The 26,348-nt window shown below is 43.0% G+C and overlaps 1 protein-coding gene across 15 annotated transcripts in view; it reads right to left on the reverse strand.

The window, feature by feature from the left end:
* Positions 1 to 26,348, reverse strand: part of DOCK3 (dedicator of cytokinesis 3) — a 167,978-nt gene that overhangs the window by 31,991 nt on the left and 109,639 nt on the right. For 9 of the 15 annotated variants that reach the window (XM_054076513.1, XM_054076514.1, XM_054076511.1 and 6 more), the window contains 17 exons: positions 25,370 to 25,453; positions 24,923 to 25,023; positions 23,546 to 23,627; positions 19,753 to 19,923; positions 18,414 to 18,500; positions 15,971 to 16,163; positions 14,714 to 14,841; positions 13,583 to 13,729; positions 11,753 to 11,851; positions 9,549 to 9,643; positions 8,073 to 8,148; positions 7,586 to 7,686; positions 7,253 to 7,311; positions 5,378 to 5,526; positions 2,818 to 2,903; positions 1,451 to 1,477; positions 1,235 to 1,330 (listed from right to left, as the gene is read on the reverse strand). In XM_054076513.1, coding sequence (XP_053932488.1) covers positions 1,235 to 1,330; positions 1,451 to 1,477; positions 2,818 to 2,903; positions 5,378 to 5,526; positions 7,253 to 7,311; positions 7,586 to 7,686; positions 8,073 to 8,148; positions 9,549 to 9,643; positions 11,753 to 11,851; positions 13,583 to 13,729; positions 14,714 to 14,841; positions 15,971 to 16,163; positions 18,414 to 18,500; positions 19,753 to 19,923; positions 23,546 to 23,627; positions 24,923 to 25,023; positions 25,370 to 25,453 — 1,781 coding nt within the window. The remainder of the gene's footprint in view (positions 1 to 1,234; positions 1,331 to 1,450; positions 1,478 to 2,817; positions 2,904 to 5,377; positions 5,527 to 7,252; positions 7,312 to 7,585; positions 7,687 to 8,072; positions 8,149 to 9,548; positions 9,644 to 11,752; positions 11,852 to 13,582; positions 13,730 to 14,713; positions 14,842 to 15,970; positions 16,164 to 18,413; positions 18,501 to 19,752; positions 19,924 to 23,545; positions 23,628 to 24,922; positions 25,024 to 25,369; positions 25,454 to 26,348) is intronic. The other 6 variants (XM_054076516.1, XM_054076508.1, XM_054076517.1 and 3 more) reach the window with 4 other exon arrangements.

Raw genomic sequence — 26,348 nt, forward strand, 5'->3', positions numbered from 1 at the left:
GGATAACAAAAAGAGCAAACTAAAAAGCACAGAAGAGGATCTGGGACTGCAGAATACCCAGCCAAGCCACAGGCTCCACCTCTAATGAGCAGCAGCAGAAGAAAAAAACAGTTGAACCCCTGTCAGTAGGGTACAGATAGAAATATCTGGGGCAGCTCTACACGGTTCCAAACTGTCTGTCATTCCATAAAAACAACTCCAACTGTGTGTGTGCGTGCGTGAAGTGAAAATATTCTCTTGTAACTGAATCAGAGCTCAGCTGCGTTGACACAGTAGCCCTGCAAACTCCAGCCTAAAATTAAACAAAGGACTCCTCATGTGCAGTGGAGCCGCGCACACCCGCCCCAACCGACACCTCGGACGTTCCTCAGGTGAAGTCTGCCGGCCCTGCAGGTCTCGATGAGGCATTCGGCACAGCTTAGTTCAGCAAGGCATGTGAGATCATTCTTGGATTTAGGATTTAGCTCCTATCCAGAGAGGCTGGAGCACCTCCCATATGGGGACAGGCGGAGAGAGTTGGGGTTGTTCAGCCTGGAGAAGAGGAGGCTACGGGGAGACCTTAGAGCAGCTTCCAGAACTGAAAGGGGCTCCAGGAAAGCTGGGGAGGGACTTTTTCCAAGGGTATGGAGAGACAGGATGAGGGGAATGGCTTTAAATTAGAAGGGAGAAGATGTAGATCAGACATTAGGAAGAAATTCTTCACGCTGAGGGTGGGGAGGCCCTGGCCCAGGTTGCCCAGAGCAGCGGTGGCTGCCCCATCCCTGGAGGGGTTCCAGGCCAGGTTGGATGGGGTTTGGAGCCCCTGAGCCAGAGGGAGGTGTCCCTGCCCATGGCAGGGGGTGGGACTGGATGGGCTTTGAGGTCCCTTCCAGCCCAAAGCATTCTATGATTCTATGATCTGTTTTGCTGAATTAGGTGAGATCATTTCAGTGATAGCAGGAATTGATCATTTAGCAACCCGAATAAAACTTAGGGCAAAATTACGAATTAAAACATTTCTCTATCTTTGCTGTTATCAGCAATGAGCAAACAAGAATGAGACTTGGGGCTCTGGAGATGTGGACTTGGGATTTTTGCTCTGAACCCTGCAGTAATGAGTTAAGTGTACTTACACCACACTCGCCATCAGAGCAGCGTGATAAACAATGAAAATATGCCCTGTAAAAAAGAAGCGGGGCGCTACCTCTTTACAGACTACGCATACTTAGAATGTGTTGCTGCCATTGCCAAATACCTGTAGTCAAGCAGACGCTCCATGAGACGAGTAACTGATGTAACAAAAGAGATTCCAGTCTCCCGCCACGTCTCCTGCTCAATCTTCTCCAGCAAACTGTTTGGAGATGAAAAGACAGGGGATGAGGCTTCCAGGGAAGTGATGCAGTGCACGCAGGCAGCTGCAGACAACTTGGGTTCTCCCTCACCAAACAGATTAATGGAATCACTGCCTTACCTGGGATAGGGCCCAAAGAGCTGGGTTCTACTCCAGGCAGCATGAAGCAAAGACAAGGAAATTACAGAAGTGACAGGAGAAGGAAAAATATCTTCATATTGCCATTTAAAATGTGAAAAAGAACAACGCTCACGGCAACAGCTGATTCCCATGTTGTTACCCATACACACTGCCAACAGCAGTCAGAAGTTGGAAGGGAGTCTGAATCTAATGCAAATACCTTCTCTTTACTCATCCTCACAAACATTTTCGTCTCTAACCAGCAACCAACCAACCTTGAATCACAACTTATTTCAACTGTAAATAAATAAATAAAGGCAATCTTTTCCTGCTCAGCAAACTAGAAAACACAGGATGCGTCTCACTGAGACAACTGTGAAGGATGAGAGAGGGCTTGAGTGAAAAACAAGCGCATTTACATTGTCAGTACACACGAAATACCAGGCTTCTCAAGGCTGAATATGCACAAATCAAAACTGAAAACGCTTCCACGCTTCCCAAGGATGAGCACACAGGTTGGGCAGGCTCATCTCTCTTGGAAATCAATGAAAGTGCAATTGAAATTCACAAGTACAATACTAGTCCTAGTGAAACAAAGGTCTGTGCCTCAGGCTGCTGGGGGCCACACAAAATCTGCTGGAATATATGGCTAAAATTCTGCGAGTAATCTCTCCGGCTCACTGTAATATTAAATGATTTTGGGTTAACTGCTCTGGACTCTTGGAGATCAAAATAAGACCTTTAGAAATAAACTACGATCATTGGAAAGGAGATTTGTGACAGATCCGTAATCAGAAAACTAAGTGGAAAGTCAAACGTAAAGCCTTTAAGTTTACCCTTACAAGTACAGATTTAGGTATGAAAGGAAATGGAAATGCAGCATCATGATGGACTCTGGAGGAACTGACTTGTAACTGTTGAGCCAACCAAAACACGACCTTCAAAAACTGGGTAAAGCAAAGGAAAATGCTGAGGCAAATATCTTTCATTCTAAGAAGGCCTGGCTTGCTAGAGAATACTCTGTTTCTCTAAACAGTCCTAAGGCCATGACTGCTCTTACTGCTACGTAAAAGGGCAGGCAATGGCTCTTCTGGCAAATCCATTTTTGATAGGAGAGCGATACTACTTTCCCGGGCAGCCTCACATTAGATTTCACAGGAAGAGGAGGAATTTAGTTTTTTATATTCTTTTCAGGATTGGTGACATATTTCTATTTCATGGCCAAGTCACGTCATGAGAACCTGCCAGACAGCCCTTCCCTGCTTTCTCTGAAGGTCGGCACAGCGGCTGCAGCTGCACAGAGCACTCCCCCGACGCTTTCCATGACCCCTCAGAACACAGCACGTGCAGAAACGGGCATGGCTTACAGCAGGCTGAAGAGTTCCCTGTAGTTCTCATCACCTTTTCCTTCGGATACCAGGCTGTCCAGCTTATCGATCAGCTCAGCTTCCACCTGGATGAAGAAGCGATTGGTTATGCATCAACTGTAGAAGACAAGAGCTCCAAACAGTAGGAAGACTGGAAGATTTTCTCATGCCCTGGGGTTACCCACTGCTGCAGGTGAGTGATTTATTTCTCTGTGGCTCGGTCAAACGGGCACGCTTTTCTCAGCTTTCAGTGAAATCGGAGGTCTAAAACCAAACCATCCTTCTGTGTATCAGGGTTTAATTAAACATTCTAAGGGATGCAATGCTGCTCTTCACAGGAATCTCTGAAGTTTATTCTCTTGTCAAATAAATCACTCGGATACGGCTTTGTGAAGCATTAGATCAGATAAACCATATCCTGTACATAACAGAATATCCACACAGAGAAACTAATTCATGGTGTGATCACTGCTGTCTGCGGGCAGGTAATTGACTTCCAGTCATCCGGGCAGCATTACACTGGATGATTATGTGTTCATTAAACCCAGTTCTATCAAGCCCCTCTCTCATTATATCATGCACTTTCTTTTCACATTTACAGAAAGGGCCATGATGCTACGTATTCATTTCCACCCCAGTCTAATACGTCCTGATATCGGATATTCCCATCAAATCAAGTGCAGAAATCAATGTATCTATCGCTAAAGAAAAAAAAAATTATCTGCTCTTGGAAATCTTGTGGAAAACATACTCTCGGGACTAAGAAAGACAGAGGTTCCTCAAGGTTGAAACTGTAGACATGTGGCTTGTTTTTACTGAAAGTCAAGCACGCTTTGAGTCCCTCTGTGTTTTTCAGCTGCCAAATTGCAAGGGAAGTAAAGATGAGAAGGAAAAGCAAATCATCCAGTGGCACACAAATGGATTTGGTGCTCTCGGTGCTGAAATCATTAAAGGGAGACCTAATTTAGTCCATGAATCAGACTGTATTGTTAGCCATTATCGCTGAAAAGATAACCTTGTTACAACATGAGCTGCTGAAGGAAATTAAAAAAAGGCTTCAAAATGATTTTGCAGGATTCTTAATGTTTCCTCACAATCAATTTAGTATTCAAAAAGTAAGGAAAAGTTCAAAATGACAAAGAACTATGGTCTCTTTGCTTGTGACGTACAATGACTTGACAGAAATCGGTAACACATCCGTCCAGCGTTATACTGGGCAACAAACGATTTCCTGCTGCCAGAAGCTAAAGTTAATAAGGTTTAATGCATCTTGTGCTGTTTAACTCTGCACTTCATTATACCAATATAGATAATTATTACGTCTTTGATTTTAGAAAGTTACAACGTATGATTCATAAGACAGCGTGGAGATTTGCTCCACAGGTCATTTCATGAATGTTTTTGGAGCTGTTGTTTAGAATACATTAGTGAGGATAAAAATGAAATTGAGATTATGAAGAGTTCATCTTGGTACAGAAAGTATAAACAGATCTGAAAACTTGAAGATGACTTCAGGCACTCATAACTATAAATGCCAGAGCAGGGACCATTCTGTTGTGATACTAAAAGAGCAAAAAGAGGACCATGAACAAACACTGCTATAATAACAATAACAACAATAATAATAATAATAATCATCATCATCATCATCAAGGGAGTTGAAGAGGAAGAAAAGCATAAGCTTCTGGTAACACTTTTCCACATGGCCTTTAAGAGGTCAGCTTATAGAAAAGGTCTGTTATTCTCCTGGAATGACAGATTAGATCTGGCATTTTAATGAGTTTGTGGATAATAAATAATCACATGAATCATGATCATTTAAACAAAAGGATTCACTACTCCAGAGCATTTATCTGCAGATACTTGCCCCAAACACAAAGACAATAAAGCACTGGCACCTGAGGATCCAGTCCAAACCGATCTTTCATTGTTAATACGTTGCACTTAAGGGATGTGTTTTGCAGTGGAAAATGTAAGCAATTCTCTGACCGTGACTGGGCAACAAAACGATGAAGACTCCCTTCCCTGTTTTGTAGTCAGAGCTCACAGCAGGTGGGACCCTCAGAACTGGTGTTGGGCATCACCGTTCCAGCAGAGCTGCTACAATTTCTGTCACGAAGTCCATTCCCAAACCTGGTATAACTATTTAATTCTACAATACCCCTTCCTAGCTGGAAACAGAAAAGCAAAGACCACTGTTCTCACAAATTCTGTCTACACCAGAACCATTTTTGGTTCTCAGTTTGACCCACTGAATGGTCCAATAATAATCTAAGTACGACCACGAGGAGCATCTCCGCCGTGATGAGCACATCGCTCCTCTGTGTTCACAGGACGTGTAGTTCCCAGTAAAGTGCCCTGTTTAAATACTGTGGGGAGTCTTGCCAGCGCTTTGGGAATCATCCTGCATAATTTTATATGTTTTTATATATTTACATGACAACATCATCTTCACAATCAGGAAAGGATCAACAGATCCAAATCCCTTGGTTCCAGCTGGGCGCTGCACAGAGACACAGCAAGACCAAGAACACTGCACATGCCCGGGAAGCGGCTTCACCTGTTTAAAGTTGCCGTTCTTTCTCTGCTCCCAGTCCATCATGTCATGGAAGATGGGGATCATGATATTCCGAACTTCCGGTTGTGGGACAAGTGTAACGCCAAGGAAGGGGCCAATCATTCCCGGAATAAAGTGAATCTTATGCTCCCCTGTACAACACAAAGCAACAGTAATTAATTAAAAGACTCTGTTACCAATCACTGAGAAAACGTGGAACCCCTGCAACAGTGACATGTACAAAGTAGTAGGCCTGAGCGTTACAAAAGCAAACACATTCTTTTCCTGAAAGGACCTGAAGAACAATATTTGCTTTACACTGTTCATTGCCAAGTCTCTAAGAGCATCTTTAATTTCACTGTGAAAGCCTTCAGCAAAAGTTTTTACTTGCAAAGAAATCCGAACTGTCAAAAATAACTAAACCACACTAAGTAGGGGGAAAAGAGGCCACAAACACTGCTGATTTATGAAGAGTTTCAAAGGGCTGGTGAGGACAACGTTATTTAACAGAATGTATTTAAATTTCAAAGAACTACAGAGCTCTCCACTGTCATTGCTGTGCAGTCTTAATTTCCTACCTGACCTTGACTCAGGGCCTTGCCTTGCTTCCCAGCAACACAAGCCCAGGGCATTTGGCTGCCAATCTCTCCCACAGCACCCCTACAGCCGCAGAGAATACATCAAAATAACTGTAATTTGGAACAACATCCAGTGATCAATAGCTGTATCTACATATCAAACCCAGGCTTCTCACTTTTTACTGGAATTTGCATAGCATCATTTTCTGGTTATTTGATGTCTGTTACACTGGAGAGGCTTCTGTTCTCCACAGAGACACTTAGAAACCGGGATCAGGTCTGGCTGTATCGCCCTAGTTTCTTCGTTGTGAAAGATGGGTCAGGCTTATTCAGCATTTTAAAACACAACATTTTCTTACAAATTTTCTCAAAGATTACGGTATCTTTTTTACTCAGTGTTTTACTGGTAACTCTCACTCAGCTGATTATCAGTGTGATACATTTGTAGTCTTTGTTTTCTTGTTTCCCACCTATATTCCTACAAGCAAAATGTTCATATTTGGCTTTCTGAATATATTGCTTGCAGCCAGACTATCAAGTTATCCAATCTGGTTTGTATCGTTCCTTTGCCCTATTACTGATTTAGCCATTCTCAGAACCTTGAATGATTTGTGATCTCTATCGGGAAACTTTTTTAATTTCCCTCTACAATCCTGTATGGTTCCTTTGTCCTCAGACATTTCCATGGGAACTCATTTCTGGTCCCTGGGGCAGAGAGGACACTGGCCGAGCTGGGCTCGCTCTGATGCACTACACAAGTTATTTCCTCCTCTGTTAATAAAATCGTGGATTACCTAAACCCACGACTGGTGCAGCACACTTCTGAAACTGCAAATCCCACTAAAATTCTCCATTTACTTCTTGGGATCTGTGGTAAGACATATTTCTTTTCTCCACTTTGTAACCTGCTTAATTTCTTAATAAACATATGTAGGAAAAGGTCAAATGAATTTCAGAAGACGGCATTTTATCACAAACATTGTCTTATTGTGGACAGGCCTTTTGTAGGGTTTGGGTTTTCTGGTGTTTTGGTTGGCTTATTTATTTTTTTTAATGGAGTAACTTAGAATTTCCTATGCACATCAGACACAGGAAGGGACCAAAAAAAGCAGCTTTATTGTATGCCACTTCTGGCCTTTATTATCAAACACACAGAGCTATGATTTAGTGGTGGCCTTGGCAGCGTTGGCTTTACGATTGGACCCTTATGATCTTAAGCGTCTTTTCCAACCTAAATGATTCAGTGATTCTACAATTTTGAATCATGACTGATGCTAGGGCGGAGAGGGGAGAGCCATACCCAGGTTCTGCCACATGCTGAACAGCTCGTACGCCATCATCACTCTCATATCGCCGTATCTGAAAGAGAGGAGACAAAGGACTGCCTAACGAACATGCACCGGCAAAGCTCTGACGTTAAAAAACATCAAATTCACATTTAACTCAACATAAGAATATCGAGCAACTCAACATCGTGATGGCCAAACACTGGATTAGGAGTTGGATTTGTTTATTTGCCAAGTATTGCCACATCCCAAGTTCCATAATAAATTCCAGGGACTTGTGGTGGAAAAAAAATCTCACTTTTCGAGGTGGTAGAAAACACTGGGAACCCAACAAAACATGTTCTTACTTATCCAGAATCTTCTTCCGCTTTGCTGGTGTGGCATTTTCAAGTTGGAGACTCGGCTGGTTTATAAACAGAACTGCCAGGCTGAAATAAGAGTTCCACACCTGTGAGACAGGAAGGAAACTTCAGAACATTACACTGCAAGGAGTGAGTTCTAAATGAGTGCAGCAAGACAATTGTTCACTTCTATGCTTTACATTTTATTGGCCGTGAAGAGACACACTTCATTAGCCCCACTGCTCATGAAGAGACTCGTTTCCCTTTACGAGGGGCTCACTCTCCTTGACCTGATCTCTCATCGTATCTGCTCCCTTCCCCTCAATTCCACAGCAGATTCCATTCCTGCCTTTTCTCAGCCAGGTCTCCCTCCTCACAGATACTCAAAATAAACACTACAAATACAATCGGCTCATGTGGAGAACAGCTCTTGGTCCTTCGCTACTGCTAGTGTAAAAAGATATCATGACATTATCTCAGCATCAGTTCTTACTTTAAAATCAAAGTCCGTTTCCGTGAAGTTCTTGTGCAGCGCAGAGGACAGGTACTGAACTGTTGTAACTATGATACTGCAGGCAAAAACAAAAAACAAAACACAAACATTTGAATCTGGAGTATAACATCTCACAGGGGTTTGTGGGGTGGATTTTACTGTACATACAGAGACGGGCGCTCCTCACGTGGTCACTGCTGGATTCACACAGAGGTGACCCATCATTCTCTGTTTTAATAAACAGTTTGTGTGGAGTGATACAAGACCCAGAATCTTCATAATTATTGCAACTTTTGGAAATTACAGGGGAGCATTTAAAACCCTGTCTGGTTTGCATGGCTGGGCCACGTTAACTGCAGTGAAATACACGAACACACTCATCTTTTCCCTCCTTTAAGCAGTAGGATTTTTTTTTTCCCAGAGAAGGGCAGCTCAGAAAGTCTGAGCTGTTTTCATTCTTGGCCACTACAAGGGGGTCCTTCATCTGGCTCACACTTCAGCTCAGCACATTTGTGAGTATTTTTCACCAGTTCTGGATTTCCTGGTAATTTTTTTGTAGGTGGCTAATACAGTGAAAAGCAATCAAGGCACAGGATAAACTCAGGAATTAATAAATAGCACACAGGTGAGGCAGGAATAGTGTCAAAAGAAACCACGCACCGCAGATTCACAGGCAATACTTCCAGTAACACTGCTGAACACACCTATCAGTCTAAATTATGCCAAAGGGAACGAGGTAGCCTACAGCAGTGAGGTAGCTACTCTTTCACGTGGCTTTTTCTTTTCTCACAGAACTTCACTTAATCTTTCTGCTTGAAATACTGAAATCCACTTCTTTCACTTTCCATTAGGGCTGTGAACACGCAGAGCGCACAGCTCGGCAGCTGAGCAGTCAGCCTTTAGGAATCACGGTGTTTCTTGTAACGGGAACCCTTCCACCTGTGAGTTAGTCAGGAGAAATTCTGCAGCTAATCTACAGAAACTGGCAAGGAATTCCAGCCAACTAGCGCTCATCATGCTGCTGCCATTCCGAACAGCACAGCACTTAACCCATCAGAAGCAAGAAAATCAGATAAAATTGAGCACCGAAATGGTAGATAACAACTGAGAAACACCACTTGGTGCCATCACGAGGATTTGCTCCTCCTTCCCTAAAATAACAGAGGCCTCCTTCTAGGCAGGGTAATGCAGTCATTTAGTGAGACGGGAGCTGAGCCCTCAATGCAGCAACTTCAGCTTTGGGTTTGAACTTTCAACTCTTTGATATTTGTGCATACTGAGTTTAAGAAACAGAACAAATACATAAGCTCCAGTTTGGTTCAGAGTGTTAAAAACACTGCAGAATGAGGATAAGCACCACAGAATTCCTGCCTGATCACCACCTCTCAATCCAGTGAAACACACTGCAGCCCAGGTTTTAACTGCCCAGCTGAGGAGAAAGATACAGAACGGCAGTACAGCTGCTTCTCTACTTACTTGCTGGTGAGCAACCTCATCACCATCCAGTCTCGAGGAAAGACACTCATTTTCATCAGGTTCCGAAATACACAGAAAATCTTCAAGAGGAACTCCTGCCACATAGGGAAAACAAGTCAAAAATCACCAGCAGCTGCAGATTAATTATTTTCTTAATTTAAAGACAGACAGCTAAGCCAAGTGTGCTCCACTTGAGCTTTGTGTCGCAGGCCATTCACCTGAAAACATGGAAACAACACATATTGATGTGGCTTTATAATTCTGTGCGCATCTAGCCCACGCTGAAGAAGCTGCAGCTGTCTTTTACACCTCAACTTCTACAGCAAGATTAAAACCTTCCTTACATCTGTAATCCTATATGACTTCTCATATTACCATCAAGAGATCTGGTGTCAATTTGCAGCTATTTTAAAATGGAATCACAGTAATTTATTTATGCATTCAATTAATTAATATATATGTCCAAAATTCCTCACACTTGTGCCACATATTCAAACCCAGTAAAATCCCTACATACACTTTTAAAAGCAGTAACAGAAACCCCAATTTCTGGCAATATCCAGCAGAAAAGATCTCAAACAGATTCAGTCGAATATTTGCCTTCCAATAAGTTCCCCAAATCTGAAGACATCTCTGGTTTTTGACTACCGGCACTCCTATGTCTGTAAAGAATAGTGAGGATGAAATATATAAAGCTGTTGGCCTTGCAAACTATGATTTTGTTGTTTCATTTTTCCTCTGCACAAAATGAAGACAGCACAGAAAGTGGCACTGCAAGGTGTCTTTAAAAGCGACCTCGCATTATTGGGTTTGGAAGATGGATATCTTGGTGTACCTGAGCTAAGAGTAAAGCACCAGAAGCTCCGTGACTTCCAGCTTCATTTTTGCCTAGACATAACAGTGATAAGTGAATATAATGCCTTTCCATACAAGAAAAAGTATTGGAAATATAATTATAGCAATATTTGAAGGAAAAAAATAGTAATGTATTTTATTAGGTCAACTGAAAAAAAGTTGGGTATAAAAATCTTCAACATCTGTGATGCTCCCAAACGTCCATGAGATTGTCAGAGAACAGTGCTAGTTCTTATTGCAGTTCAGTGCCAAACCTTTTCACTGGTCTGACATAAGAACTAGAGTTTAGACAGCTTTTAAGAACATATATTAAAAGTTAATATGAATTAATTTACCAAATAATCTTCCTATGAGTAATGCAAAGGTTACCTAAAAGGCATCTCTGAGAACTATCAACCTGAAACACACTGAACTCTGCAACCTAGAGGTAAGAATTCTATCACCTCAAATTTATCTCCCTGATTTATTCAGCCTCTCTATATGCACATGAAATATTTAGAAGCTGAAAGCGTGTTCAGGGAGGATTTCTCACTGTTTCATCATCTCATTTGTTAAGGCAACATAAACTCCTGCCATGTTATGTTCTTCTTCCCCATATTTTATTGAGTGCCATGTTAATCAAAAGCATTTTATATAAAATCTTGTCTTTATGAAATTATTCTGCCTTTTAAACAGACCGGTGGCAGAGAAACTTCCCTTCCCTGTGTTAGTCGAGATAAAAAGTTGCTTTGTGCTGTTTTGAGACGTGCCATTTCAAAACGTCAGTGTCCGAAGTGCCACCAGAGAGGTCTGTGCACCTCAACAATCCAGTCCCACCCCTGCCACGGGCAGGGACACCTCCCACTGGATCAGGGGCTCCAAGCCCCATCCAATCTGACCTGGAACCCCTCCAGGGATGGGGCAGCCACCACTGCTCTGGGCAACCTCAGCCAGGGCCTCCTCACCTCACAGGAGAACATTTCTTCTCAATATCTCATCTCACCCTCCCCTTTTCCAGCTTAAAGCCGCTCCCCTCACCCTCTCCCTGCCCTCCTCGACCAGGAGCCCCCCCCCAGCCTTCCTGCACGCCCCCTGTATAGACTTTGGTCTACATGGTACAATGACACCCTTTCCTGCCTAACAACAGCATCTCTCTTGGGAGTTTATTTGTTCTTAGGAAGATAATTCAGTGCCCTGTGGTCCTAAACGCTCTCATAACACACCACCTATGCTTATAAAAGTGAAAGGAAGGTCCACGCCCAGAGTGCCACTGCATGGGAACGATGAGCAGAGCGAGTAACGCCGGAGGGCTTCCCCTCTGCTCTCTCATCTGGGGTGAATCACCTTACAAACATGACGCTTGGTGGTACCTTTAGTTCATCCTTGCTTTGGAAGTTGTCCAGTAAGTGCTGGAAATGAGTGTCTGACATCTGACGAAGCAAAGATAAAAGGCAGGAGACATATTCTCCCTGTTGACCAAATGAGAAACTATTTCATTCAGGCAATCTGAAACTTCATAAACAGAAAACTCAGCCCGGGGTAAGGTTTAAAGGGAGGGGTCTGAAATGGCCCCAATGCCTATGAGAGCTGACATGCACAGAGATTAAAAATACTGCATGTTAACAGTTCTTCAGTCACTGCTAATCCACAGGAGCACACCTCTCAGGGGGTGCGCCACCGGTGCCAGTTTTAAAGGTCTTTTAACCGATCTTGCAGCCTAAATAAAAACTATTTAAAATCATTAATACAGACTTAATGAATCGCCCTCCAAGCATGCAGTTCTTGACAATCACCTTTTCCAGCTACTTAACACCAAGCCTATCAATGCTGTGACTGCAGCTCATGCAGATGTACCAGGAATGATTTAAACTAAGAGGCTCAGATACACCAATCGTACAGCTACGGCAGCGTGGGATCAGTGCGGGCTACAAGAGGTATCTGGAATCCTGGAAATACTTGGCTTACGAGAGTTCACCAAGTCACGTGCTGCCACAGCTACGGCACTAACAGCATTCCAGCTATTCTGAACATTGTCTGGGTGAGCCTACATGAGCTACAATTTCACTTCTGGCCTGTGAAGCAGATGCACCCTAACCAGTTACCACAGCATCCCAAAGTGTTTTCCAAAGATGAGCTCCCTCATTTTACATATCTGAAAGCAAAGCACAGAGAAGTTAAGCAATCTGTCCAAGAAAACAAGCTTGGCAGTGCCGAGAACATGAGAATGTCTTCCGACTGCCAGTCCCTTGCACAACATTTTTTTCCTGTGACAATGAGCAACTAATTTGGAAAACATACAGACTACTTTCTCACCGGTATCTAATAAGATCTCGCATGTCACTGTGCTGTGAAATATAAATTCAGGAACAAATACAAGGAGATTGTACACTTGAGGCTCTCCATTCCATTTTAACTTTTTTTCCCAATTGGCTCAAGCACCTATCCAGCTTTGATACGGGTTGTTCCTATGAACTTTTCATTAGGAAAGAAGGTGTGCTCTTCTGTGCGCGGTGGTATGTGATAAACATCAGTCAGGCAAGCAGTGGGAGTAAAAGGAAATTGATATGTTACTGCACATTTGCAATCTACTGCCTTTCTTGTTGTGTACCAAAGAACGTGCCTGAAAATTACTAAAGGCTTTGTTCTTTATTAGGTTTCTGCCATGTGTGACTTTATCTGAGCTAACATGGACAGATACCATCTCTTCTCTTGGGTGAGATGCGCACCTCAGCGTACACCTGCCCCAGCAATGCCCCTGAGGTTTCAGCCCTTTCATAAAAGAGCAAGTCTAAAAAAAAAGGGGATGTTCTGAACAACAGCTTAAAATCATGCATGCCTGCTGAGAATGACGGTGTTCTCAGTCTCAGGAATCGGAGCCTGATGCTCACATAACCCTTGGCGATACCTATTGAGGGCTGAAGCCCTGGGCAGCCACCTGCAGTGCCTCAAGTTCAAAACAATAATTCTCAATCACAAACAAGAAAATAACCCCAAAATCTACAAAAGCTTCCTGAGCTCCACTGCATGCTGCAGCCCTCGCTACTGCACAGAGGAAGGACTGGGTTTGTGTCTTATTAAAGGAAAGAGACAAAGCCCTGGGCATTCATGCAGCAGAGATGATAATGAGGTGCTGGTGGTGGTGAGGGACTGGAACAAAGGTTAGAGAAGCAGGAAATAGAAACTGATTGTTAGTTACTAACAGTGATTTCTGCTGTGCACTGCGGGCAACGCTGCCCTCTTACCGCCTCCTGAGACTGCGATTTACTCATGATTGTAAGCAGAGTTTGTAAAAGCACATCCAGGAGGCTCTCCACCATCATCTCAACCTCCTCCACGACATCTCCCTCCTACAGGAAGTGGTGAGTAAACAGACAGTTAGAAATGGGAGAGAATGGAATTGGCAAAGACAATTCTGCGGTGTCAGCCATACTACAAACACTCGTTTTGCCAGAGCGCTCCCGAATGGAGGTGCAGAGAAACACAAACTCCTCACTGGTACCAGATAGTGTTGTGATGCCGGGGTGTGTGTTACCTCCTCAATCTCCGATGGAAACATTCGGGGTCACAGCCATAAAGGTAAATCTATAATCAAAGGTCTGCATACACTCTAGAACACAATGGGATTGAATTATGTCCGGCAACCTTTATGCTATGGCAGCATTAGTTTAGCTTTTTACCACGACACCGTTCATTTCATTCCTTTCACACAAAACCATAACTCGTAACTGGAAGTACTCAGTGCTATGAATTATATTTAGCACCTCAAGCTTCCTCCTCTGGAGTCAGATGGGGAAACTTCACCGCCCTCTGTTTGTAAGTGCTGCTTTAAATGATCAAGTTACCATTCGAGATCGGAGCATTATGATCATGAAAGCTGGGTGGTTAAACTCAGCAGCAATTTCCAGAAGTGAGCGTGATTTCATTGATTGGATAATTTTAGAGTATTCTCCTAACACAAATCACAAAGTGCTAGTTACTGTCTCTTGCAGAACTGCAAGTCCTAGAGCTGTGTAGAGCTTTTGAACTCCACTGACATCCAAGTTCTGGGCTTGGATGAAGAAAATTAAACAGTGTCAAACCTGGTAAATGCATATGCTTTCCCCCCCCCCCGGCTCCTAACACACCAAGAACACTGTGTAATCAGAATTCTGAGTCACACACACAAAAACAGACCCTCATTTCAGATGTTCTCCAGCTGACAGAAAGTTAGGAGAATTTCATTTGTAAAAGCATCTTTGAAAAACCCACATGAACCTATAAAAAAATCCTAGTCTTTATATTACTAAATCAGCAGTGCAACTGAAAAAAAAAATAATCAAGCAGCAGATTACCAAAGAGCTGGTCTTGATTATGGAGAAGATACTGCTGAGGATCCCCGAGCAAATAAGTAGCTCCTTCTGCTGTCGTAGGTGAAGGTGAATGTGGTGAAGAACTACAGGTAGCAGAATGCGCCGGGACTCTGAAAGAAGGAAAATCAGATCACAGTTCTTCCAAAAGAGACAACCAACCTGATGAGCAGCCTTTCAGTCTCCAACCTGGGCTACTGACATACAGCATCTTTGATTAACTGGTGCAACTGCTGCTGTACAGACTGCAGTAACCACATCCCCAAGAAGTTCCTTTATTAAGGAAGGAATTAGCGGTGCATCTAGTTTCAGAAGTTCATAAATGCAGTATATGTGATGTTCTAAACACTGATACAGTTTGGAAACAACAGCTGTCAACTGCTGCTTTCTAATGCTGATTTCCTTTGGGCAAACCCCTCCTCGCCTGATGCCACTCGCCAGCTCTGCTGTCACAGCTCACAGAGCTTCTCCAATACACGCCTCTTGGAAACTGGCTAATTCTCTTTTAGCTGGCTTACAAACCTGAAAGAAAGGAGAGCAGGCAGCAGCTGCTGAAAACAGTTGCCAAAACAGGAAATAAAAGAGACAGGAAACAAGTGGGAAGATGCCACTAACGCACTAATTTGAGATCCTCACTACAGGGAAGATAAGCCCAATGGTGCTTTTGATCTTCCACTATTACTTTCATCACTGCTTTCATTCAGACCTTTACATATGAAATAAACTCACAATCTTCAAACCTTCTTCATTCAATTGATTCTTAAATAATTACTAATATGTTGTGCTAAAGAAATATTAAAGTTACAGCATAAAGACTGAGCATCCTGTAAAAGAATGTCGTGGGTTTCTCACCCAACTTTATCTCCCTGATTCTTTCTCAGACAACAAAGCTTGCTGGAAAGGAGATTATCTTCCTATCCACGACAACAACAGAAGAACAAAGAGTCAGGTGAAATTTGGCAGTTCTAATAACTTATTTGATTTGTTAATGTACATATTTTTATCAAGCTTTGGTAACTACAATTTATCCACAATGGATTTAGAAACATTTTCTACAACAGGGAAACTCACAAAGCACCCACAGTGAATACAGGTAACAAGGATGCCACCAGGATAAATACATTAATGAGATTATTGTCTTTCAGAAATGAATTGTTCGCAACAGAACAACTGCAAAATAAACGTAACATGTTCCTGCTCTTAGCCAGCAGCAAGACGCAGCCTCAGACCCTGCTGTCCTACCTGGGAAGGAGAACAGGCGGCTGTCGACAGTGCGTGCGATCGACTGTAGCTTAACAACGTCCATGGATTGCCCGATGTGCACTGTGCTGGGCATGCTGCCCAGCGTGCCCCGCACGAACTCCGCCACCTCCTGCACGGTGAACATCTGCAGCAGCTCATCAAAGATAGCGGGGAAGGAGTTCAGCAAAGCTGCCTGGAAAGAGTCAATGAGGAGACTGAAAACACTGAATTCCGTCACTGTGGTTCAAACGCAGTGAAACAGAAACAACAGTAAAATGGAAGTGAGGGTTTGCAAAAAGCTACGGAGTAGTGCACTGTGGCTGATGGCAGTGTTGTGCGTTACCTACAGTTCAGAGTGAGCAAATCACATGGAATATATAAAAAACAAGTGCTGTTGCAATACAAAGTCTTACAAGAAGTTGAGCCCATAGCTGCTGCAGAGCTTCCGAAGGCTGGACTTCAGGACACAGCTTACGAAACAGAAAATCCTGAGGTACCAACGAACAGAAAATGGTGCATTTTTGCTGATTTACTTTTCTCAATAAATATAAACCCTGCTTCTGGTTTGAGAGCTCCATACCAATTTTTTGGAGGTAGCAGCTCCATCAGGCAGTTCAGACTGAAGCGCAGGGCGCGCCGGCAGCCCTGCGCCCACACCAGCTCTGTGCTGGGGGAGCGCAGGGGCTCTGCAGCAGTGCTGGGCTGCGGCTGCATGTGAACAGGGCATCACACCATGCAAGCCAGTGTGCGCGGGATTCCTGCAGTAACGGGTGCCTCCAGGAAGCTGGAGCTACCCTCGAAGGAGTTGCTTAAAGTGCAGAAACAATAGCAGCACAACAACTCCTCCTCAAACTCTTCAGCTCCTGTTTCACTTTTCTCCAGTTCTTCACAACGGCAGAAGGTTCCATGCACTGCCCTGTCCTCGAGCTCCCCAGACTCGGTGTCATACTTAACAACTGCCCCTCACCTCTACTGTTTTAACTCTTCTCTTTCTTCCTCTACATCCTACTAGAGCTCCGTACCTATTTCCTTCATTACAGTGCTCAGAGCTCCCCGACAGGTGCTCTCAGAGCTGCTGTACAGCCTGCTTTGGGGGCAGCAGCCTTTGTGCCCCCCCAGCCGCAGCCCCGCACCGCCCCACTCCCCGTTCCCACCCCCACGCCTGCAGCTCCCCACAAACCCCACCGGCTGCCTGCACAAGTCTGGATTTACCAAACTGCGCTGCAGATCTCTGTTCTGCTTTGCCCTTCCAGTCTCACCACCTATCTGTGTTTTCTTCTGTTCTGCAAGTTCTCCTTTTCCCCATGGATTTTTTTTGTTTTCTCATTGTGTAAACATTCCTGTACCTCTCCCGTGCTGGCTCGAACCCTTGGCACGCCTCTCCTAATCCCGTATCATACACAGCTTCCTTCTTGGCCAAGTCTTTCCTCAAAGTAGCTTTTCCTTCAAACAACAGTGATATATATTTAACAGTCTTTGAGTAAAGTCTAAGTTATTTTTATAATTAACATTGTAGAGCCCATTAAATTATTCTGAATACCAATTCACCTCTTCCTTCTGGGTGCTTGTTATCTCTCTCAACATCTTGTCTCGTTACAATCAATTCGGATTACACAAACCCCACACAGCCCCCTGGGTGTTGTCACCTATTTGTTGCTACGTATGTACAATGTATTAACAAAATAAACAAATGTGAATGATTTAAGTAGCTCTTGGTACTCTTGGAAGGCTGCAACAGCTGCAAATCCGGTCATCATCCTTATCTTTGGGACAATACAAGTGAAATTACAGTATTGGCCCTCAAATCCTTGCAGTTTTCCTAAACTCCTTTCTAACTATTACTATAAAGCAGGGTTTCTAAGGTGATTTGGGACATCTAGTAGCACTCCAAGGATGTGCGTGGGATCTCTCCAGGAAGCTTTGGACACACCTCGAGGAACAGCTCCATCATTTCATCAGCTCCTTGAAGGGCCCTTTTTTGTACAACACTCTAAAATATGCAGGACCATTACTCATGTCAAGCTAATTGCCTGGCAGGAAGGACATATTAATCAGTTTTAATCTCATTGCTGGAAAGAACTATATTGAGCTCTCTCTGATATTCTGGATAAGAGGATAAGTGAGAAGAAAATTATGTTTGCTAGGGCCTCAAGCATTCCTGTAGATATTTAACAGCTGACCAGCTTTCCAGGAGTAGTACACAACCTCCTTGGCTCTCCTGGACAATCTGACACGTATTATCTTACACGCGCCCTCAGTGTGGACGCCGTAAGCAGTTCCATTAATTACTGCAATATTCCGCATTTCCTTGTTTGCAAGTACCAGCCACTTCAACGTTAAACACCAGTTTATGTGCAGGAAAGAGGGACTGGGGTAGGGAAAAGGGATTAATTGGGAACATCCACGATGAAATACTTGTGCAGTTCCAGGGATCGTTACTTACAGAATTAAATGACGGCCTTGACGTACCACCACACTTTTGTGGGGCACACGTCCCAGCTCCGCTCGCCTGCCCTCCAGGCTGAGGCGCCTATGGGGCAATTGGGATCAAGGGGCAACACAGTGGCAAGGGGGAAACAAAAAGTAAACTTTTCAAAGATTAAACAAGGACAGGCTTCAAACATTACAAGATTCCAAAGCAAGAAATGCTGCAGTGAGATAAAGGAGAGGGGAAAAAAAAAAGAAGAGATAAAGAGAAAAAGGGAAGATAACCCCATCCTCATATCCAGTCTCCCTCTGTGCTTCTGATCGACACAACTGAAAACCAAAGCACCCCAAACAGCCTAAGATGCTGTTTCCACTGACTGTCACTTTGCCTACAGAATCTGTGCGCCGATTTCTCATCTTCCTGGCTGATCTTATAATACCCACTAATAGGTGATTAAATAAAAGATTAGAGCAGCTGTTCTCAACATCTCTCAGAGCAGCTTCTTAAGAAAGAGATGGCACTGCTGGCAGCTTCCCTGACCATTGGAGTCACTCTGTTCCGGTGCCTCACTCACAGCAACTGCTTCTTTGGCAGTTTACAGTCGGTGTTCAAAACATCTGCAAATAGTAAATTAGTGATTACAGATCCCCTTCACATTACCAGGAGGTTTGGGCGGTCCATTTTGAGACCCTCTGGGCTGAGGCACACTACACCCTTGACATTACTATTTAAAACTTTTAAAAAATGTCATTTAGTACAGCTGTCTGATATATAAAACAATACCTGACAACATCCTTCCTCACTTTGAGTAGTATCTTAAGCCCACATGAAGACTCATCTGGGCTGTGTTCAAAGTAACGTAGGAAATGTGAGCGTGGGTCTCACAGCGCGCTTGTAGTCAGGCTGTGTGTGATCCTGACGGAGAACGCTGGCAGGAAGTTTACCTGACTGTGAGTTCATCAGTTGAACCCATCTGCTGTCATGCTGCTACGACCCCAAGTAGTGACTGAGCCACTACAATTAAGGATTTAAAATTTCTTTAGGCCAACTGTAAGACACATGATGAGAGACTTAAAAACGCTGTTGTACTTTTGTGACAAGCAGAAATCGCATTCTCTTGTGACACGTCACTTTCCTCTTCAGAGGCCACAGTTCAGCTCACCTGGATCCGTGAAGGGGTGCAAAGCGACTGCCTAACAATGTTAATTGGCTGTGGCGAGTTCCTCTATCATCAGCTGCTCAGAGGGAGAAAGCTCTACTAACCTGTGTGTAATCACCACGTGCCCGTACACGCTACCTGTGCAGAAAATAGCTGCCTTTTGGTTTGCCAGTTAGAGCACAGAAAATAGCAAACCTGTGTGAAGATGAGAGTCTCGGAGCTCCTGCTGTCCAAGCTGAGCACAAATCTGATGGACTGGAAAAGCTCCTGGATGCTGGAGCGGAACTGTTCCTCCTCCATTCCACAAGTAGCTCTGGAGTAAAGGATCCGAGATTGGACAATGAACTTGAAAAGGTATTCCAAGGCCTTAGGGAGCAGGAGAGGAAGGAGATTAAGACAGAGAAAAAGAGAGAAAGAAAAATAAAGGAGCTTTAAAGAGAAACAGAAAAGATTCTAGGTGCATAACTGCTAAATTCTTTGGCTTCAGAAAGGAGAAAGAAAAACAGGCTTTGTAAGTTATTCAATTCAGTTACGGAACAGGCAAGCATCCCTCCTCACCCAATATGCTTTGTTACCAGTACGTCCCATAAACAAAACAAGTATGCATTTAAGTCAAACAGACGAATTCAAGTTACATAATTTGAGGAAAATCTTGGTGAAGGGAAGAGATGTCTCGTTTTCTCATGACTCGGCTCAATGACTAAAAGCATCTGTAGACACTATTTTGTTTTCATTCAAATTTCACCTTTAATCACTTGAGTTAGCTAATTGGATTAGACAAGTAGTCTGTCAGTGGAACGGAGGAAGGGCGACCTGGAAAAAGAATCTCCTTTTCAATACGACCACAACAGCAAGGTTCACCTTTTTTCTGGCAGCTACATGTACAATAAATGCAGGTGCAGACAGAGCAGAAGACAGGAGCAGCACCTGCAGCCCTCTGGCAGCCCACAGCAGCCACAAGCAGCAGTGAGTACCTTTTCCCTTCGAGCTGTGATAAGTTAAAGCGCCACAAGTTAAAGTGTCTTTATTTTTTATCTTTGCACATGAAACCTCAAGAGCACCCAGCAGAGGGAGAATAACCGGCACAGAAGACGGCATTTAACACCATTACACAACGTGTGATAGATGCCGCAGTCCTGAAGGACTGGCAAATTGGATCTTTTGGTAGTAGAATGCTAATGTGCTCCATGAAAAGACTACATTAAGTCTGAATTTGCAACCTAAGCATCTTTAACTAAAATTTTGTAAGTGGCGTTATTCAGAACTCATTTTGTTTGGCAGCAGTGTCAATGAAGAAAAACACATCGCTCTATGGTGCCGTTAACAAGCTCACCGATCCATCACAGCTTCTCCCAGACACTAATACAGCAATGTAGTATTCCATATGGCAAAGAGGCCTTTTTGATCATCTGGTGTACACAGCTGTCAACATTGAAAGGTTCTAAATATCAATGACATTTAGACTTCAACTCCTTCCCTTAGTGCTTAACACGATACATCGTTATGGCAGGATTAAGGGAAGACACAAAGCATAGTTTGGCGACACCCTCAAAACTCAGCACAGGAAACAAACAGGCTGAGGCTCCAATAATCCCAGTCTGTGCAGAAACATTAGCAATATTCCTCTGTTGGCTGGAAAGTATTCTTGTCTGCTTCACTGTTTGGAAGCTGAAAGTTAATTCCAATACAAATTTTGCCTGTGTCCTGTTTTTGAGTCCATAAGATGCCCCTCATTGAGCCACCAAACTATCCGCACAAACACGCCCTGTTATCTTGCAAGCTTTAGAATGCCACAGCTTTAATGACAGAGAACGGGAATGTGAAATTCCCCACAAAGCTGTCAGAGACTGGCTTGCTAACGCCAAGGGCGAAAACCAGCATCCTATGAGACACCTGCAAATCCATCACGAATGTACACGGGCAGTCAGGAGCCAAAAAAGGGCGCAGAGAGATTCCAACCCCTCCTTCGGGTACTGCGTTTAACAGCTCATCTGGGGGAAAGGCACAGAGCTCTCCTGTGCTCTGAGGTAAAGAGCTACTAATGTAAGGAGAGGAGGGAAGACATCCACGGCCACAGAAATTCCCAACAGCAGGATGTAGTACTAGCAATGACACATCAGCAATGATGATGGTTTTGGAACAAATGTGAAACAAAGCAGGAAATCAATCATCTTCCTGCAATGGAAGAAGACAAAGACCTCAATTTGGGTCTCACAGATATACCTGAGAAGGCAACTGTCTGAGTAAGATGTGACAGCAGTGTCAGTGGCAGAGGATGCAACGTTAGGGCTGTAGAAACTCTAGTGGCAATCGTAATCCCTGTGCTTGGAAAGGCTTGGGCTGTCAGGCCTTCAAACTGACCTCTCTCACGGAGGGAACGGCTGCTTTCTAGGGAAGCACTTGAGATTCCCAGTAAGTAAGAGGTTGCCTTGGAATCCTTGACAGAACGTACCACATTCGCAGACGGTCTATGGAATAACTGAGCTTCTGAGAGACATTCCAGCATTCATATTTTTAATATTTCTGAAGAGGATTACTATGAGTTCAAAAAAATGCAGCTCACATAAGGACAATATTGTACATCTCTATCTGCTGCACTGCATACAGCATTAATGAGTGGTTTGAGAGGGAAGAAAACCTCCTAGAAGTCATTCTAGCTAGAGATCCTCTTCATCTCATAACTTTAATAGGTTTCTTTGTAATTCAAAAACAAAAAAAAAGAAAGAAGGATGGAAACAAAAAGAATGCCAAAACTGGTAATTTCTTGAACAGGCAACTTTGTCTCTTTTTTTACCATTTCCTATGAATCTGCGGTTAAAAAATATTACTAAGAAGTAGTTTCTAAGTAAGTAGATGCCTACAAAAGACAAAGAAAACGTTGGCATAACGTCCTTGAATGTATCAGGAAATGATTTCAACAGGAGATCTTGACAGCCAGTTGATGGCTGTGACGCCATACCACGCAAACAGAACAAGTATTGTCAAAAAATAAAGATTACTTCCTCAAAAATACTGACTAATTTAGACTAAAGGAGGCAAAACAAAGACAAAAAATATCACAAGAAGAAAGAAAAATCCAGAATAAGGTCTGAAATGTAAGCCAAGACACAAGCATAAATACATTTACAAGTAACAACCTCTGACTTTCCCAAACGGCTGCCAGGAGATAGAGGAGCAGAGTACGTATCTGTGTGAGCTTCACCTGCCATTTGATTCACTGGTTTGTACTTCTGTGACAAAGTGAGAAAATGCTCCTCTGTGCCACTGCTCCTGGTTCTCAAAGTGCCCAGACTCAAAGGATTGGCCGTGAGCCTAATCACAGCAGGAAGATACAGATGGACACTCACTCAAAGGAAAATACCTTCCTGCCAGTTTTGGAATCTTCTATTTAAGCACTCAACACAACAGCTTTCTGGTTTACAATAACGTGGTAAAACTAAAACACCAAACCCACTCCCTGTGGTTTCCCACCCTGTTAGAAAGCTGTGCCTTCCTGCAAGACCACGCTCTCATCATGGAGCTGCATCCAGGTCCTGTGCAGTGGTAGTTGTCAGAATCTCCATCCAGTCAAAGGCTCATTTATCTGCTTCTTAAAATACTCCAGAACTTCCACCAGGAATACAAGGAAACTGAACAAGAAAAGCAACACTTTGACCCACAACGCCTGTGCCTAATACGGTGAAAATAACTGCCTCCTGACGTGCAGGGCATGGACCACAGATATATATATGGTCATGTAAATCCCACTTAAGTTCTCCATAGGGCTCCAGAAGGACTTAAGGAGACATAGTTCTTCCATTTTTTGCCTGCACAGGAGTGAATCCCCCCCTAAAATTAAAATTTTGGCAAAATATTAAAAAAAAAAAAAATTCTGGTTAATCAACTGCGGACTCAGTGCCAGGACACCCTTGGTTCTATTTACAGCCTGCCCAGCCCTTTCGCAGCCGCAGACGGACCAGACACACAAGCACTTCTGCTGAATACATACTCTCATCGCTTCCTGGATGTGGTCTTGGCGCACGAGCTCCGCGGAACGATCCATGTACCACTTCAAGCAGCGGATCAGCTCTCTGAACAAAAACAGGGAAGAGAAGAGGAACCCTCAGCACTAGTTTCAAATGAGCCAGGCAGTCAACATTTTGCTTTAGTGAGATATCTGTACAATAGTTTCGTTTCACTCCATTGCCGGGGTCAGCTATAGCTATCCTAGCTATGAACACACAACACACATTCATTTAAGTTTCAAAACCAAGAAGTAATTTCTTCTCTGTAACTGACTTATGACCATGAGGAACACGAAGAGAATATCAAAAAGATGTTATTAAAGAGATAGCTTTGCTAAAGGCACACAATATAGTTCTAAGACCAAAACATACTCTTTTTTACTGGTAAGAAATTCCAGATCTCGCTCTAAGTAAACAGGTTTTAGACACTAAGATCACAAAGAAAATACACGCCTCTCTTTTCCTAAGCACACAATACCACTTGGCCTAACTTAATGAGTTGTATCAAAACCATGGTTTTTTTCAGACATCAGACTACTAAAATGATTTGTTTTGTCTGAAAGAGGTAATACTTAACACAAAGCAGAACAGCTTTTTACCCTGTGAGCCTGACTACGCCTTCTACAGTTGGACAGTATCTACAAGTTTTTATCTGCCATCGACAGAATATTTCTCAGATATTTTTTGAATTACACTAAAATGTGAATGCCTTCGAACAATCAAAACCAACTATAAGATGTTTTTAATAGTTTATTGTGGCCAATGATAGAGTATGCTGAAATGTAAAGAAAAATAGTCTAAAAGAAAGGAAAACAAAATACTTGAACTGTTCAAAAAATCTCATCTGATGCAAAACTCAGAAATTATACAAGAAAATAAGGCAAAACCTTCAAAGTAGCAGTGAAATTTAAGTTTCTACTCTACTGTAGTCATATATTTGCTCTAATCAAATAAAGCATCATCTTGCATGAACACCTGTCTGCTCTGGAAGAGGAGGGACACTTAGTCCTTTAAGCTGTCACACAAGCCCTACATCCCATCGCCCTTCTTAAGACTAGGAGCGTATACGCTCTTGGTAGCTGATTAGCACAGACTGCTAACGAGCTGCTGCTGAGTGACTGCGTTTCTTCAGTTAAAAAAAAAAAAAGCAAGTAAGATTTGCCAGGTCAGAAAGGCAAGATAAATTCATCCTTAGTGAGAGGCAGCATTCAGCAGCTCTTCTCTAACTGTGCTGGAGAACCTCCGCCTGAGCAGCTCCACTTCTGCAAACCAGCGCTAACAGGAGGGGTGCGAGCCTGGCGGTGACACAGCTCAAAGCTTGCGAACACCGCCTCTAGAAGGGACAGATAAACAAAACCTACTTGTAAGCCAGCGCTCCTGCAAAGTGCTTCTGAATGTACGTGTCCATCACAGGACGAAAATGGAAATACTTGCTGTCACGCAGCAGGTTTATGATGAATACCTGTGGGAAATGAAAAAGTGAACCCATACGAAGGGAAATTACATGTTGTTGCTAGGTTTCTACAAACAAGTTACACAAGCAGAGGAACAATGAATTACACGAGTTTCTTTAAGCAGCCGGAGCTGCGTTATGAGGCGTTATTGTGTGCTACTCCCAAGTTACAGCAAATACTGCTGCCCTTGGGTCTGTCAAGGCCATCCTGCCCTCCTCACCCAAGATTATTACAGAAGACATAAGGCCGGATCCAGCTTCATATTTCATGGCAGTAAAATACCAGCAACATGATAAAGAGAAATGTAAAATCACCGAGACCGAGATAAAGAGAAGCAACAACCCAGCAGCTTACCAAGGACTGGAAGACCAACAGCCCGTACTTCTCTGTGTTGTCATCCAAAACTACAAACAACGTGTCAAGAATATCTTGTAGGAACTAAAATGACATGAATAAACAAAGAATTTAAAATGCAATTCAAAACAAGCTTATTTTCCCCTGCTTTAATTATTTCATACACACTGATATCTGTGAAACACTTGCCAAGGACAAAGCACTTCAGGTTCACCCATATGATGTGGCAGATTTTCATTTGGTTTTACTAAGAGAAATTTTTCTCTTTAGAAGGAATACTTCTAAACAAGAAATGAAAAGGAGAACTGCGAAGGATGCTGAAGATCAAGTCAACTGTGCATTTTCTCACAAGTTTTTAATCCATTCTAATTACATTTCTGATGTGGAAAACAAGAAATAAAATATAACAATTTATGAAGTCTTTGAAAATAAAGTTTCTTTTTTTTTCTGAATTACTGTCTTCTTTTCTTCCTATCTTGATGCCAAACAGCAGCTGGTTTAGGAGAGAATCAATTACTTCTCCCCTTGGAATAGTTTAATCCATATCTTTTTATACTTTGCTCTGTAAAAAATAGACACTTGTACCGCCCTGCAAACAAAGTGTGTAGTGTTCCTCATCCGATACAAACGTGATATCGTTTCTTTTCTGTCACTGTTAGGAAGTTATCATGAAGGCATTCAAGATATGGCAACATTCAAATGAGTTACAATGAAGTGGCTTTAATCATAAATTACTAATTAAGTGATGGTATTTCTCTTTGGTTTCTTCTCTCTGCTTGTTTGCCATTCAAATGATCTCTTTTCACTTCTAGATTTAGAGAAATAAATTCTAGGGAAAGTCTTAGCACACCTAAAATTATCAGGTGGATATCTGGAATGCACTATTTTTTTCTGAGACCACATTACTTAAATGCATTTTGACATTCCTTGGGTGTAAGAAAGTTCAAGTGACGCAAAGGATTGGCATGTGGAGCCAAGG

Source organism: Cuculus canorus, chromosome 11, assembly GCF_017976375.1.
Source record: "Cuculus canorus isolate bCucCan1 chromosome 11, bCucCan1.pri, whole genome shotgun sequence".
In the NCBI taxonomy this organism is placed as follows: Eukaryota; Metazoa; Chordata; class Aves; order Cuculiformes; family Cuculidae; genus Cuculus; species Cuculus canorus.